Source organism: Acanthopagrus latus, chromosome 6 (genome assembly GCF_904848185.1).
Source record: "Acanthopagrus latus isolate v.2019 chromosome 6, fAcaLat1.1, whole genome shotgun sequence".
Taxonomy (NCBI): Eukaryota; Metazoa; Chordata; class Actinopteri; order Spariformes; family Sparidae; genus Acanthopagrus; species Acanthopagrus latus.
Genome location: NC_051044.1, coordinates 7,308,770 through 7,325,308, shown reverse-complemented (window position 1 = coordinate 7,325,308; position 16,539 = coordinate 7,308,770). Strand labels below are relative to the sequence as shown.

General features: G+C 39.2%; 1 protein-coding gene across 4 annotated transcripts; it reads left to right on the top strand.

Moving 5' to 3' along the window:
- The first annotated feature begins 184 nt into the window (after positions 1-184).
- On the top strand, positions 185-15,521 carry pfkfb2b (6-phosphofructo-2-kinase/fructose-2,6-biphosphatase 2b). 4 transcript variants are annotated; one of them, XM_037100444.1, is made up of 17 exons: positions 185-445; positions 769-932; positions 1,539-1,664; positions 2,675-2,771; positions 4,200-4,266; positions 4,441-4,515; positions 5,434-5,490; positions 5,640-5,764; positions 5,985-6,192; positions 6,445-6,591; positions 7,575-7,679; positions 8,879-9,008; positions 9,103-9,165; positions 9,257-9,321; positions 10,096-10,263; positions 12,768-12,790; positions 13,417-15,521. In XM_037100444.1, the coding sequence occupies exons 2-17, from the start codon at positions 848-850 to the stop codon at positions 13,484-13,486; spliced, it is 1,611 nt and encodes a 536-aa protein (XP_036956339.1). In that variant the 5' UTR covers positions 185-445; positions 769-847; the 3' UTR covers positions 13,487-15,521. The 4 variants fall into 4 exon arrangements, with proteins under 4 accessions (XP_036956339.1, XP_036956337.1, XP_036956336.1 ...); XM_037100442.1 differs by lacking the exon at positions 10,096-10,263; XM_037100441.1 differs by lacking the exon at positions 12,768-12,790.
- The last annotated feature ends 1,018 nt before the right edge of the window (positions 15,522-16,539 follow it).

The window sequence follows — 16,539 nt, the reverse complement described above, 5'->3', positions numbered from 1 at the left end:
ACAAAGGGAGATATTTAGTTTGTTAAGGCATAAATAAATAAAAATCAATTAATGAAATTCTTTCCCTTCTGGTGAAAATTTACATAATGCATTTTTCAAAGAAAATAAATGTTTATCATGAATGGCATCAGTGTTGCCTCTGTTTTTTGTTTTGTTTTGTTTTGTTTTGTTTTACATTCTCCTGATTTGTGAGTGGGCGATCTATTCTCAACATTACGGTAAGGGGGTGGTGGCCTATGACGTACAGGCACACCTCCAGCTTGGAAGGACACCAGCCGGCCGAGGAGGCACCTCAGCTGCACCAAGGACAGGCCGACCAGACTGGCTCCTCCGCCGGGCGCAGACTCTCGGTCCGGCCGAGCTCCGTGGACCCGACGGTGCGTCCGGAGTAGCTGCCCGTGACTGACTCATCATTATTTCAACCCCCCTTCCCCTAATCGATCAGGTAATTTTTAATCCATAACCAAATGAGTGTGATAAATCCTGCTATAGATGATGTTGTGTCGCATGAACTCAGTCACCCCGGTCGGAGGAGGAAGCCACCGCCGGATCGTCCTATGCGGTTTTTATAAACACAGTGCTGCTCAGCCAGCAGATGATGTGGCAGCGACTTTCATCTCTGTCCTTCCCTCCTGTGGTTGCATCTTTCCTGCTGTCACCACGGTTACAGGAAAAAAAAAGCCGCATTCTTAACATAGTGTAAGAAGAAGAAAAAATGAAAGCCAGATACTGAAGCTGCAATGTGCCTGATTCCTCCTCTGTTTTCAGACCAGCCTGGACGTCTGCAGGAAGACAGAGCCGGTGAGGGAGAGAGAGAGAGAGAGAGAGAGAGCGAGCACAATTCAACATGTCAAGCACTCAGATGGACAATGGCTCTGCAAACTCAGCAGAAGCAAAGAAAACAGACGTGAGAATGAATGAGAAGAAATGCTGTAAGTAGAGTCCCAAGTTCCCATCACACTCATTACATTTGGAGCGAGTTGGTTCTTCTGCGTGACTGCTTCGGTTAAGAGTCCACAGGTGCACTTTGGAACACAACACCTTGCATTGTTCGCTCTGGAAGAGTCGTTTTTTTTTTTTTCTGTAAAATCATCTCCCTGAAATGGGAAAGTGGAAGTCTGCAGGCATTAAACAGTGGAGAACAGTATTTGTGACACCTTCTGTGGTTTCAAATTAACTTTTTTTTCTCTCTCCCAGGATGTTTCTTCTTCTATTTTCTTCACATCCAGCCTTTGACCCCCAAGTCCACAGAAGACATCTTTGTCTGAAGAGACACTTATTTCTGTCCAGTGCACACATGCCCTAGATATTAGATTAGGAGAGCGTCAAAATAGCATCAAAAAGCAATTTTAGATGCAGTATCTTCATTCAGTAGCTGTCAGTTACGTAGAGATAAAGCCTCATTCTCGTTCTCATCGTCATTTAACTCATTCGCTCTGCCTGATTATGCAGCATTTTGTCTTATAATTTTATCACCCAGATGATCAAATATTGTTTCCACACAGCTTTGATTCATATCTTATTTGTCTGTCCTCTAGCGTGGGCGTCCTACATGACTAACTCTCCCACCGTCATCGTGATGATCGGCCTGCCTGCAAGAGGGAAGACCTACATGTCAAAGAAACTCACACGTTACCTCAACTGGATCGGAGTACCAACCAAAGGTAGCAGCACACGACTGGAGAAACTGTCAGCTGTTTTATATATACATATGTTATGAACCAAACGCAGAGACTAAAGTTGCACCAGCAGTTTATTTATCAGCCCACTGAGAGGACAAACTCCTCAGATTGTTATCTCGACTCTTGTTAAACACTAATGAAGTTTTATCTTTCTGACAGAGAGCTGAACTCCTGACGTCACTGCCCAGCGTGTGTTCCACTGACTTATGAAACATTTATTGTTTAATATCATTGAATAACATCCTGGTGATTATTTATTCCTGCCATGTTGTCAGATTTAAAAGAGCCTTGCATTGAAATTCTAATTCTTTAAATTCTAAATTCTCTGATTACAGTTCTTAAATGTGAATATTTTCAGAATCGGATCAGGAATACTTTATTTAAATACTTTAAAATACTTTTTCTGGTTTTCTTTATGCCTCAATGACAGTAAACTAAATGTCTTTGGATTTTGGACTAACATAGCTAGCAAAGATACCATTAGCTTCCTAGCGTTAGCCATATTAGCTGGCACACAAACTGGCAACCACTTGATGGACTTGAACGGTTGAATTGAACTGCAGCAACGTGCCTACATTACCCACAATGCACCTTGTCCACTGTGTGACGTCACTTGAGGCAAATTATCAGATCAGATAGTTCTCTGCACAAATTCTAACTGAATATAAATCACTATCTTATCTTGAACATTCCTTTACCGTACGTATGCCATATTTAACTCAAATGTTCGGAACGTTTTTCAGATACAAACTGTAGCTCATGTTATAAAGTTTAAATCAAAATTAAAATTTTTACTGTTGTGTGCAGCAGCCACCACCTCCTCACCCTGACTGACCTCTACATATGAAAGTATGTCAGACTTTCTCATAACAGGAGACTAAATTTAGCATCAATTCAACTGCAATAGTTGTAATTGCGTCCAAAACGACCTCCTGGTGGCTTTAAGCAAACACAGCGATGACACACTGTTAATATCTTTGTTCCATTTGCAGTGTTTAACCTGGGCGTGTACCGCAGAGAGGCCGTCAGAGCTTACAAGTCCTATGATTTCTTCCGCCACGACAATGAAGAGGCCATGAAAATAAGGAAGTGAGTTCCACTTTTGCAAATGTTCTCATCCTCCTCCTTTATTCAGTCACCACACAGGACATTCACAGATCTATCTCACTTCAATGGAAGCTGGAGCATCTCTCCTTCCTGGGTGTAGCATTTCCTCCAGTCAACATGACTCTGTTTGTTATTCTGCAGCCTCCACTGCTGCATCGGTGACTAAGCTGTTTCTGTTTCTGCCAGCAGTCGATACACAGACCGGGTCAGCACAGTGTTCGACCTGCCTTCAGCTGGCAGTGACCTGAACTCAATGTGCACACTGTTAATTACATCAGATTTCACCTCGAAGTCTAAAAAGAAATGATATCACTGAAGTAGTCACTGAACTGGGTCTTTGCAGATCATGGCTTTACTGAAAATGCGACAGGCTGTTGACAGCGTCCCAGCGCTGTATTGTGACCTAGATATTAAACAAGCTGCCGCTGTCACTCTGAAGCCGACTTAAGCTCTCCGCGGTGTGTTTCAATCTCAGTCAAACAGCAGCTGTAAATAAATCAGAGAGTTTGTCTTTTTTTTTGCTATTGGAAGTATCAGCTGGGTGGATGTTAAAGGAATAGACAAGCTCTTTTTTTAAGTAAATGGTCCCCAAAGATATCCTGTTTCCCTTTTCATATAAGCATCACTCTTTCTACATGAAAAGGTACTCAATGTGGTGAAGCTTAGAGTGAGTCTGCCTGGTTCCAGGCTGCATTTTCTTTTCAAGGAAACAAGTAAGAGCATGTCCCAAAGTATCAGTCTGCTTCTGTAACTCGATGAAGCAATTTACTCTTGCTCTGTTGAGTAAATACCATCCACCTGCAGCCCAAGGTGGAATAAATCAGCCCCAAATATACGACTTTTGTGTCAAAAGAATAATGAAATAAAGAAAACTGTGCACAGTAAAGTCTATTATCAAAAACTTTAACAAGATATTGTATGTTAAAAATTGCTTTTCAAGGTTTTTCCTCTACGCTTTGAGGTGCACGAATTGTTTTATAGATATTGTTTGACATACTTCAGTTTTATTTGGTCGACAGCAGAAAATCTCAGACGTGGATATCTCACAATCTTGCTCGCAAAACCTGAACTGTCTCAGTGGTTAAAGATCACGAGGGGGAGATGGGAAAATAGTTTTTGTGATGTCAGACTGACTCTTAACCAGGTACCACAGGCATCTCTCAACTATTTTTGTATTTACTGGTCTGTTTGACAGGAAAAGGGTGAGAGTTTGAAAAAAAAAAAAAATGAGAAAAAGCACTCAGAGACACATCCTACATGATATCTACAATATGATACTAATAATAGTTCCTGTTTTCTGACATCTTCCGTGTCGTTTACACATCACACATTCAATGTGAATTTGGATAACCGTGGATTTTAATGAATGGGGCTCTAAACGTGGACATGATTTCCCGTTCTCCTCGGCAGGCAGTGTGCTCTGGTGGCTCTGCAGGATGTGAAGGCCTACCTGACGAGGGAGGGAGGTCAGATCGCGGTGAGTCCTCTCTAACCTTTTAATCCATCTGTCTCTGTGTCTGCTGTCTCGCTGTTGGATCATTTCCAAAAACAGAAATTAATCCCAAACTGTCCTGCAAACATTTCGACACAGGGAGCCCGAATTAAACATGAGAGATACTGACTCTTTCGTCCCGCGTGTCGATTTAATCAGGTGTTTGATGCGACGAACACGACAAGAGAACGGCGAGACCTCATTCTAGCTTTTGTGAAGGAAAACGCGTTCAAGGTAAGATCGTCTGAATTTATAATATATTTATACTTTGAACATTATTTCAGCTGTTTTCCTCTTGGTCTTGGTGGTGGTGGAATTTGGACGTTGATATTCAAACACACACCACGGTTCAGTTTATGGGAGCAAAACTATACTGACCAGCGTCCACTGTGGCTTCGAGTGGTTAGAAGACAATGACACACTTGACACACTTTATATTAAGTGTCTAGACCTGTGAGGATTAGTCGATTAATGGATTAGTCTATCAAAGGAAAACAAATGTCCAATTGTTTCTACTATCCCATGAACAGTTTCAGTCATTTTTCAAGCATAAATGTCAAATATTTGTTGGTTCTAGCTTCTTAAAGGAGCAATATGTGAGAAATTAAGTTCTAAATATTCAACATTTCAAAGTTTGCTGCTGTGTCACTAAAGTATCTTCTGAAGAAGCATGTTGACCAGCTTGCACCTTTTAAATGTAGCTGTTTGTAAAATATGATAGTGAATGAAGAGTCTTTATGTTTTGGACTGTGAGTTGAACAAATAAGCAATTTGAAGACGTCACTTTGGACTCTGGGAAATTGCAGTGTACTAAAAATAATCAGCAGATCCATCGATAATGGAAATTATTATTAGAGTCAGATGCTTTTAAGACGTTGGTGCCGTAACAGGAGCAGGATGAGAAAAGTGCTCATTAGCATCGATAGCTTTTGAGCATTATTGGCACAATGATTTGACTGTATTTCCTCCCTGTTATCACAGGTGTTAAACAATATAACGCACCAGGAAATATACACAAATTTCATGTGGAAGGAAACACACTCACAACATTTGGTGTGCAGATACTGACACTGTGTAGCGCTGCTGTTTCAGTGGAACAACTTCAGAAAGCTTTTGCATGTCGACGCTCTGAGCCCGCGCTCTTTCCAACAGGTGTTCTTCGTGGAGTCCGTGTGTGACGACCCAGAGGTCATCGCTGCTAATATTCTGGTATGATCTCACGCCACCAGTCAGACCGTGGCTTCTCTTGCCTGGGTCAAACTCGTAATCTATTAATATTCACACTATCTACAGTGTTACGTAAAGGGACTAACCTAGCTCTGCTCACACTGTTTGAATGTGCTGCAAACCTGTGACAGGAAGTGAAAGTGTCCAGTCCCGATTACCCTGAGCGACACAGAGAGAGAGTCATGGATGACTTCCTCAAACGGATCGAGTGCTACAAGGTCACGTACCAACCGTTAGATCCTGATGACTACGACAAGTAAGAGCTGATCAAATCCCGTTGATTGTATTTGTGGAGTTAATACTGTTGAAAAATACTAGATTATCCCTGTTGAACTTACTTTGGGGTGTTTTTTATCAAAGCATTTGCATCTTATACATAATTGTGTGGAATTTCAGTTGCAGTTCAGAGAATCGGCACTAGATGGTGACAGTTCACAACCGTTTGATTCACCTGCATGACTCTCTGGAACACACAGGGACCTTTCTTTCATCAAGGTGATGAACGTGGGCCGGCGCTTCCTGGTGAACCGGGTGCAGGACTACATCCAGAGTAAGATCGTCTACTACCTCATGAACATCCACGTGCACTCGCACTCCATCTACCTGTGCCGGCACGGAGAGAGCAACCACAATGTCGAGGGCCGCATCGGAGGAGACGCAGAACTTTCTCCTCGAGGGAAACAGGTGCTGTCGCCCTCGTAATCCTCCTTTTATGAACTGTAAAGCCAGAGTCTCCTGAAAAAACCCAATTACAAGCCTCTCTCGGGGAGCCGGATCAGGTGTACTTAGCTGCAATGTTATGAACGCCTGAGTCATGACCTTTATCACACTTAATCTCTCCATCTCCACTTTTCTTGTCTCCCTGTCAACTGAACATGAATCTAATGAAACAGAAACAAATAGAAAATGTCTCTGCATCTCTCTCTCATATCACAGTTCGCCCACGCCCTGCAAAATTTCATCGAGGAGCACAAACTGTCGGATTTGAAGGTGTGGACGAGCCAGCTGAGGCGAACCATCCAGACAGCCGAGGAGCTCGGGGTTCCCTACGAACAATGGAAGATACTCAACGAGATTGACGCTGTCAGTACGACTGTCATCTAACCTCTCACATTTTTTATTTATTTTTTTCCCAGATTCATGGAGCTCCGGTTCAGAGAGACAGCAACTATATTGTTCTGAGACACTTTAGATCAGCAGGGGGAAATAAAGGAAAGCAAAAGAAACAAAAGGCGTGAAAAAAACTAAAGTTTCACTTGATACTGGTGACTGAAAAGAGGAAACAGAGGAGAAGTTATACTGAAGCTTTCTTTTTTATGATCAGTGGTTATTTTATTGTTTTTCTTTGCGAACAGACCAAAATAACACATTAGACACATCATATGGCACTGCATTTTTCTTAAATAACTTTAGTTACTTTGCAGAAATTAATTAATTTTTTTATCAGCAATCAGCAGAAAGAAAACACTGATTCCTAAAATCAGATAATCAACCAGACTGATGTTTAGTCAACGTAAAGAATACAGCAGCAACCAAACTTAAGGATGCTGCAGCACACAAGACTGTAATTCAGTATTTCATTAAACTTTCCCAATTTTTTCGTAAATAGAATGTGAACGTGGGTCCAACGCAATGCAGTATGAATTGATAATCCACATGGAACAGTTTGTAAACGTTAATATCTTTAAGCTATCTTTACGATAACACATGTAGGTACAATTCACCATCAGAGACACGATAAGATACGTTTCAATGTCCAAATAAAAATAGGTCAGATAAATGAATAACATGTATTTAATCTTTATTAACTTTGTTTTTAACTGTACCAAGTAACTGTACCAATCATATATATTTTGCCATAATTTTGATATCAAAACATTGGAAATAAAAACAATTTTATCTTTTTATTATGAAAGACCTCCTGCTGCCCACCTGCAGTACCTGACTGGGCCTCGGTCGTCACTATGAGTTCCAGAAATTAACTTTTCTTCTGTGCAGTAAAAGTTCGTCCTGTCACCTGTTTGTGCATTTGACATGAAGACAATTATTTTGCTGTCCTTGTCCAGGGTGTGTGTGAGGAGATGACTTACGAGATGATCCAGAAGACATTCCCAGAGGAGTTTGCTTTGAGGGACCAGGACAAGTACCACTACCGCTACCCAGGAGGAGAGGTGACCCGACACACCGCTTCCATAACACAGTCAAGCTGTGTTTCAGTAAACAGGATGAATCTTAAAAGGTCCTTCTCATGACACGTAGACATGTGGGAAAACACAGGTGTAGATAATCGAATTCAGAATCATCAGAATCAGAATATTTTATCTATACCCGGGGGGGAAATTGTTTAAATTAATTAATGACGGCTGAGTTTTCATGAGCTGCGTTGGTTTCAGGGTCCTGATCCAGATGCCAGGTACTACAAAGGAAAGGCAGTGTGTCCGGTTCTGCTGCATCAAGTTTGGTTGTTTTTGTTTTTAAATGGTCCATAATGAGTCCAACAGTGGACTGTTTTGCAAAAACTGTATGACTACATTACCCAGAATGCAACTCAGCCACTTTATCAGCGAGCCGAAGCCACGCCCCTTTCAGTCAAACTCCAGGGAACCTTATTTTGGGGGAAAAATTTTCGGTAATAGTGAGAGAGAGAGAGACAAAAAATGTTTTGACCCTGCTTGAGTTGTGTCATGAATCACACATATGATGTTTATTTATTTAAAAGATAATTTTCCAAGTCAAGAAAGTCATAGTTTGTCATAAAGAAAGTAAAATATTATCTGGTTTTATGTTAAACCGCTCAGTGAACTACATCGTCTTGCTCCACACACGTCACCAACACCAACATGGCCGCCAACTTGGCACAGAAAAGGTGCTTAAAAGAGGAAAATCACAATAAATTTGCTCATATTGAGAACTACAGTATGTGAATGGGTGGTTCTCTACAATGTTTAAGTTGCGGGTTTTGTTGACTGTTCAACAAGACGATGTAACTTATGCAGCTGTTGGCTGTGGTGTTTTTATAATAACGTATTTTCACTGAGTTAAATTTCATTACTTTTATGACAAACTTCAACTTTCTCAAGATGAAAACTTCCCTTTTGAATTGACGACCATCATATGTGTAGTTCATGACACAATACAGACGGGATCAAAACATTATGTGTCTCTCTCCGTTCACCAACGTACAAATTATTACATGCAGCTTCCTCTGTAGCCACAAAAAAAGCCTTTACACTGCCTCTTCACATATGCAGCAGCACTCCTCAAAACCTGTGGACTCACTTTCATGTGTTAATCTGATGGAGGTACCCTTTAACCAAACGTGGCCCCCTGCGGTGAGGTTAACACAGCTTCTTCTCTCCTCTTCCTCCAGTCCTACCAGGACCTCGTTCAGCGTCTGGAGCCCGTCATCATGGAGTTAGAGCGACAGGGCAACGTGCTGGTCATCTGTCACCAGGCCGTGATGCGCTGCCTGCTCGCTTACTTCCTGGACAAGAGTGCAGGTCAGACAACCACAAGCTCCCGACACTTACACACCAACTAGATCACACCCATCGGATGATAAGATGTCGTCTACTCTTTCCTTCGATCCCGCAGAGGATCTACCGTACATGAAGTGTCCGCTCCACACAGTCCTCAAGCTCACCCCTGTCGCATACGGTAGGTCGGATCTCTCTCTAAACCGCAAGACTGAATTAAGTCTCATGATGTCGTGTTTTATGTAAACGTATTTTTATCTATTATCTTCTAGGTTGTAAAGTGGAAATGTTTTATCTTAACGTGGAGGCAGTAAACACGCACCGAGACCGGCCTCTTGTAAGTCGCCCTGAAACCAGCTGAAAAAAATAAAATAAAATAAAATCCCGTCTTTGCATAAATGTGCATTCAGCATTGTCGCATTACAGCCTCAGATGTGACCAGAAACCCTGAGAAAAAAATTATGTGATAATAATTCTAAACGTATCAGTGAGTCTCAAACGTCTAATCCAAAGTCTAACGGGCTCCTTGTCTTTGTTGTGTCTGCTAGCTGAATGCAATCCCTCTTCATCCCCTGTGTGTGAGGCTTCGCTCCCTCGACTCCTTCTTCCTCTTACATGCCTGTTTTTGTTACGTCCCTTTTATCCTTAATCCCTAATTAATCAGCCTGGCCTGAGCTGCGAGCTGATGAATGTGAAGTCAGTCATTGATTTGGTATTTATTAGTCGGCAATGGCTGATCATGTTCCCTCACATGGCTGATCTAATCGTTACCGTTTGCTCTGGTTTGCATCCTGATACATTCAGATTGTGAAAACCTGCTGCTCCCTTGTTTCTGTCTTAATCGAAGCAGTTGTTTGTCGTCATTAATGTTTCGTGTTGTGTGGTGGAATGACATGGTTGAAACATTTCCTGTCACTAAACAAAACAAACAAACAAAAAAAACACCTTGAGCCGTCTTCCCTGTCGCTGTGGATCCATTTTGGAGACGACGTCTTGTTTGCTTTGGCAGCGTCTGGTCAGGTGTTCTCCCTCCTCCCCCCACAACGCGGGTGTTTGCATGTTCCCTCATCTTTTTTTTCCTTAACACTTGCGGTATTTCATCTCCTACCAGGGTAAAATCCCGAAGGACTCTACTCTCATACACCGGCGGAATAGTTACACTCCCTTGTCCAGTCACGACCAGGTCAAGCGTCCCAGGCTCTACAGCGCAGGCAACCAGCCCTGGCTACCGCTCGCCCCCACCCCATCAGCTCTGATGCCCGAGGGACGGCAAAGCCAAGTTAGTGCCAGAGTCACAGGCTCCCCCTCTAAATCAGTCACCGTCAACTGTAATCAGTCACCCCCCACCACAGTTGTAACCCTGTGTTTGGCATTCCCTCAGATCCTCCCGATGATTTAGGGTGTGTGTGTGTGTGTGTTGAAGATGACGATCATGGAATCCATCTCTCTGTCTGTCTTTCTTTCTATCTCAGGGCATGTTGTGGATCTTGACTGCGTTGCTCCCCTTCTTTTAAAGTGCAACTCTCGCCAAAAAGCAACCTAGGCTTTGTTTGTGAATGTGTGTGAGTCAGAAAGCATAATTATGACGAAGGAGGTGTAGTTTCGTTCTCGGGCAAGCTCATTTTCAATGGTAGTGCTACGGGCACTCGTACGCTAGCATCAAAACCGCTATTTTTAAAACAATAAGGAGGCTCGACACAACATGAAACTTTGCTTGTAGTATCACCAGGGTCTCTATGCATGCACACAAGCATTGGAAACATTGTTTGTGTACACAGAGTTTTTACTAAAAAGAGAGTTTTTGAACAACTCACGTTGACAGCTGTATCTTTGGCACGCCGCCGTCATGGCAGACAAAAAGTGTTGAAAAAAACTCTCTTTTTAATAAACTCCGTGTACACAAACAACGTTCTCAATGCTCGTGTTGATGTGTAGAGACCCTGGTGATACTACGAGCAAAGTTTCACGTTGTGTCGAGCCTTCTTAGTGTTTTAAAAATGAGTGTCCCGTGCACTCCATTAAAAATTAGCTTGCCAGAAAAGGAAACTACGGTAAATCTTAAAAGTGCCTCTTTTGTCATAATTTTGCTTTCACACAAAGGTTTGACTCATATACATTCACGAATGAAGCCTTGGTTGCTTTTTGGCGAGAGTTTCACTTTAACACTTTGCCTGAGTCTGTTTCCAAAAGTCAGACATTTTGTCTTGCATGACCTCCTGCTTCAACACTGGGCTGTTCCCGGCTTGAATATGCAGAACAGCATGAATCCTTTTTTTTTCTGAGGAAAGCTGCTCAGGAGTTTATAAGATATAAGAGACACACAAACACCAAAGACATCTTTTAATTTCACGGCTGCAACAAATAGTTGATTTGGTTGTATATTTATCTGTCACTCATTTGTTTTATAAATCGTTAGATCATTAGATTTATGTTTAAAAGTCTTGATCAGTGTTTGCTAAAACCAAAGATGACGTCTTCAAATGTCTTGTTCTGATTACAACCCAAAGATATTCAGTTTACTGTCATAGAGGAAGAAACAAACCAGAAAATATTCACATTTTGAGGTCCAGTGTGTAGGATTGAAGGGGATTAAGGACCAAAAAACTGGCAGAAAATAGATTTTTTTTATTTTTTTTTACAGTTTCACACTGCAGATGATCTTCACTTGATTTCACACATGAATAATAATAAGAAAATTCACTCAGTTTCACAAATTATATAAAGAAAATCTCCTTGAACTTTTTCCCCATGAAAGAAAAAAAACATCTTCTTTTCTTTTCTTTTCTTTTTTTTTTTTTTTTTTGCAGTTTCACACATGGCAAATAAAATCACTTGGTCTCATATGTGAATTATTTTTTCCACTTGTTTAGAAAAAAAGGAAAAAACTTCTTCACACATGAAAAAAAATCACAAAATTTCGGAGATTACATTTTTTTTGTCTGATGATTTTCCAGATTTCACACATGGAAAAAATGTTTTTGTTTTTTCTTTTGTTTTTTTTTTTTACAGTTTCACATTTGGAAAATGAAATCTGTTGGTTCAAAAAGATTCTCCTAAAAAAAACTTTTTGCACTCTATTTAGCACACGGGAAAAGACAAACATTTCACTCAGTTTTACACAAAATTGAAAAAGAAAAAAAGAAAAAAAGAACATTCTCCTGGAAAGTTAAAAAAAAAAAAAAAAAAGTTCCTGATTTTCCTCTTCTTTTTTCACAATTTCACACATGGAAAAAAAATAATTCTGAAACAGTTTCACATTTGGCAATACAATCGCTTGGTTTAAAAATTTTCTACTGAAAAAAAATTTTTTCACTCGATTTAGCACATGGAAAATAACAAGAGAACAAAACACAAATTTTTAAAAAAAAGTTCCCCTGGAAAGTTAAAAAAAAAAAAGAAAAAAATGGAAATACAATTTAAAAATTTATTTATTTATTTATTAGTTGACAGCTAATCAATAAATCATTGCAGCCCTGTTCACAATTTTTTGTCACAATAAATAATGATCACAGTATTAGTTAAACATAACCTTTATACATCCACACTGACGATTACATTTAAAAAAAAACAAAAAAAAAACTATCCCATTTGAAATAACTCAAAGTGACGGATTTCAAACTTTAAAAAAAAAACAGTTTAAGTTGAAAAATGCATATTCATACTTGTGGGTGTTGTGTATTTGTTGGCCTTGCCTTGTTGTGGGTTCAGTGCTTCAGTCCTTCTCCACATTTCTATCTCTCTCTCTCTCTCTCTTTCTCCACTGTCTTTAACTCTGTCTTACAGCCTCGGATAGGAAGCGGCTGTCTGTGAGTATTTTGGAGACTCGGCACATTTAACCAGCCCCTTCATTTTCTTTCCCATAGTTCAACTCATGTCATTGTAACCCATGTCATCATGTCGTCAAGGTGGTGTATTTTTATGGTTTCCAGTCTTTGGGTTCCTCTAACCTTCCATTGCCTTTGCACTTTATTAGAACGACCTTATCTGCTTATCTAGTACGCTGTCAGACGCTGATGATTTGGTAGTTTAAAGAATGCTTCAATAAAACTCTTATAGTCAGTATGTGTTGCTATATTCTGTATTATTCAAACTGGGAAAATAGTGACGCTACTGTACATAAATGAACCTCAGAAAGCTCAGGGTTAAGAGAGTGTGTTTCCTTGTTACTGCATACAATGAAGTGTACTTGATTATTATTTATAGCCAGGTGTCAGACTGTGATTCATTGTTATTACCTCTTGAAAGTGTGATAAGATAAGTTTCCAACTAATGTGGCAGTTTTAGCGCACTTCACATGATGACCTATATCTTTCAAGTAGGAACTTAAAGACTCCTCTTCCCCCTGCGAGGTTATTAGTGTCCTCAAATAGGATTTTGCTGCTATGAGGCATTCATTTGTGAAAGTCAGTGACATTTTCTTTTCTCCTTGAAGGAGTCCCTGTGCGAAGGAATCGACTTTGACAGCCCCGAAGAAACTAGTGGCTGTGTCCGCTTCTGAGTGAGGACGGACGCGTCTTCCGTTCTTCGTGGCACAAAACACATTCTGATGGAAACGAGGGTCAAGTTAAATGTCGGATGAAGTCACATAACAGTCGGTTCATTTTACATGTTTTGGTCTGTTTTAACTTTACTCTGCATGTTGAGGCTGTGAACTGGAAGCCTTATCGTTAAGCACGTCTGCATGTGCGCCAAACTCAACCAAAAGAACAAACTGGCAACTAATCCTCAGTGTAAATGCTGTGATGCCTTACTGAACTCTCAGTCTAGCAGTAGATTTAGCTCTGTATGCTCCACTGAATGTAACTACCACAGGTTATACACTATGATTAATTTACACTATTACAAATACAATATGACATCAAGTAGATGTTCTTATAATATTGTTATAGTACAAGCCAGCTAACGCTTTTTATTTTTATTTTACAAGTCCAGAAACTTCATGGTAAGAATGTGGTAATTACCAAGTAACATGTTTAAAGTATCTTCAGAATTACCACAATAATTACCTCAAAATGTGTTGAAATGTTGATAATATTCTGTTATTTTCATATAGCAAGTTGTAGCTGGCAATTTCTTTAATACATTTCCAGGAAACTTCTGCTTAAAACTGCTTAACTTCTGCTGATCATTTTGATTTCAGGCCAATTTCTGTCTAACTTCCCCTGAGAGTTAAAAAATAAAAAAATAAGAAGTTCTTCAATTTACTGACCTGCACAACTTGGGTAGAAACTTGTTGGAAATTAAGCTGCAGCAACTCACTTCAGTGCAGTGGCCAGCTGAGGGGAAGTTTACAGAAGCCCCCGAAAGGATTTTTTTTTTTTTTTTCTGGCGATCCATTTTTTTCACTTAGTTTCATAATTTTTTTTTTTTTTTTTTTTTTTTTTAAATTTTTTGTCCTCTGAATGTATTTTTTTGGACCTCTAGAAAAAAAACTGTGTCTTCACTAGTTAGAAATTAAGAAGTTAGATAGAAACTATTTGGGAAATTAAAATGCCATGAGCAGCAGACGTTAAGCAGCAAGAAGTTACATAGCAGAATATTATTATTAAATTATGTAAGGGTGATTTTCACAACATTTTTTTTCGTAATTATTTGGGGGATTTGGGGGTAGTTTCAAACAAATTTTAAATATGTTACTTGTAATTACCACCTACTTATCATGAAAATGATAGATCTGTAAAATAAAATGTTACCCAAACCCATATCGTCCGCACAACCAAGCTACAGTTGTTGCTCACATTAAAAAAAGCCATCATCTGTTATGTCTTATGTTACTGATTTGTTTTGGATTTGAGAGAATGTGTAAATCGTTTCTGAAGGGAATTCAAATACCGTCTTGAGTTTCTTTCTTCTGTTTTTGAAATATTACATGTTTTATGTGTTGTTAGAAAAATACACCACATTGCTGGACGTACTTGTAAACCAGCAGCAGATTTAAAAAATAAAGATTTTATTTTCTGTAACAATCTGCCGTTCACATGCCTGCTGTATTAAACTGGTGTAATCTGTCACAACTAGAACATCCTGAATGTTCATCTTTTAGTCCACTCTTCTTCTTGCCCGTGTGTTCTAGAAAGGGATATTGTGCAAAAACAAACAAAAGCAAAACATGTTGATACTATTTGAACTATTTCTCGATTTTCCATGTTCATGATGTCATTCTGGCCCCGCAAATGTATCTTAACTGCTGAGACTCTCTCCCACGTCAGCCATGTTTGACTCGGAAAATCCTTTGATCTAATTTAATAAGAAACGGTGGCACAGGTTTCTATGACTATGTAATCTTTGACTGTCGGTATGTTATTGCCCTGCTCAAAGCAGCCTCTTGTGCCTTTTCAGCAGACAATAAAGGTGAATTTTGAAGCGAGATCATTTTTGATGATGGAGGAGACGCACAAGGATCTCTCTTGCACATGACGTCTTTTGAACTGAGTGCTCCAAATCTGTTACAAGTTATTTTACTATGTGATCTTCATTGAATTGTTCCTTGTTTAATGCAACATTGTGTCAAACTTATTAAAGAACTCAATGGAAAAACTCTTTTTGCCTTTTTTGATAAGTATTAGGTATCAGAGAGATAAGATCAAAGATATTACAGGTGGTGATTTTGGAAGGATCGGGTGTTCTGGGAACATCCTGCTTTTCACACTGGAGTCAAACTCTAAACACCAAATCATTATTATTATTCAAGGAAAACATAGATTACTTTTTAAAGAAATGGAAACTGATGTATTTAAGTCTCATACCTGAACATTTTGTTTTATTCTCTGGGTCTGATGCAGAAGCCCGGAGAGGCTTTTTTTCTGAACTTTCCATGTGTGGAACCAGATTTTAAAAAAAGTATTTTTTACATTTTCAGGATGTAATGTGATAATAATGTGTGAAACCAACTGATTTGATTTGCCACTTGTGAAACTGCAAAAAAAAAAGTGACATTTATTTTGCGTGAAAATTAGTGATTTTTTTAAATCTATGTGCTGAATTGAGTACAAACTGAGAAAAAAAATTTGATTTTTGATGATTTTATTTGCCAAATGTAAAACTGTAAGAGTAAATAAAACTTTACAGGATATGTTTTCCATGTGTGAAACTGCAAAAGAAAACAAAACCAAACAAAAAAAAGTATCCATGTGTGGAACCAAGTGTTTTGTTTGTTTTTTTTTAATCCATGTGCTGAACTACATACAAAAAAATAAAAAATAAAAAAATAAAATAAAAACAACCTACAAAAACCAAACCATGCGTGGAACCAAGTAAATATTTTTGCAGGATAAATAATAATAATAATAATTTGTGAATTTTTCATTGGTGAAAAAATAAAACTTTATGTAAAGACTGTACATAGGTTAATATACGTATGTCTTCAGGGGATGTTGATTTCATGAGATAGGAAAAATTCAAAGTATGGATCAAAGTGATTGGTTTTTTGTCACCTGGTTTCACATTAAAATAGTTTTTATAGGTAAATAACTTAAATACAGATGGTGAGCAAACAAAAAGTTATTATCAAAACATATGACGCGATCTTTATCAATTTGTTGATGAGGGTTTCTTA

Bases quoted from the DNA above. Each gene is read 5' to 3' on its own strand.
- pfkfb2b (XM_037100444.1), top strand. From the start codon at position 848: ATGTCAAGCACTCAGATGGACAATGGCTCTGCAAACTCAGCAGAAGCA. The intron at 1,665-2,674 runs GTAGCAGCACAC...TTCCATTTGCAG, and splicing joins GATCGGAGTACCAACCAAAG to TGTTTAACCTGGGCGTGTAC. The intron at 10,264-12,767 runs GTTAGTGCCAGA...TCTGTCTTACAG, and splicing joins CCGAGGGACGGCAAAGCCAA to CCTCGGATAGGAAGCGGCTG.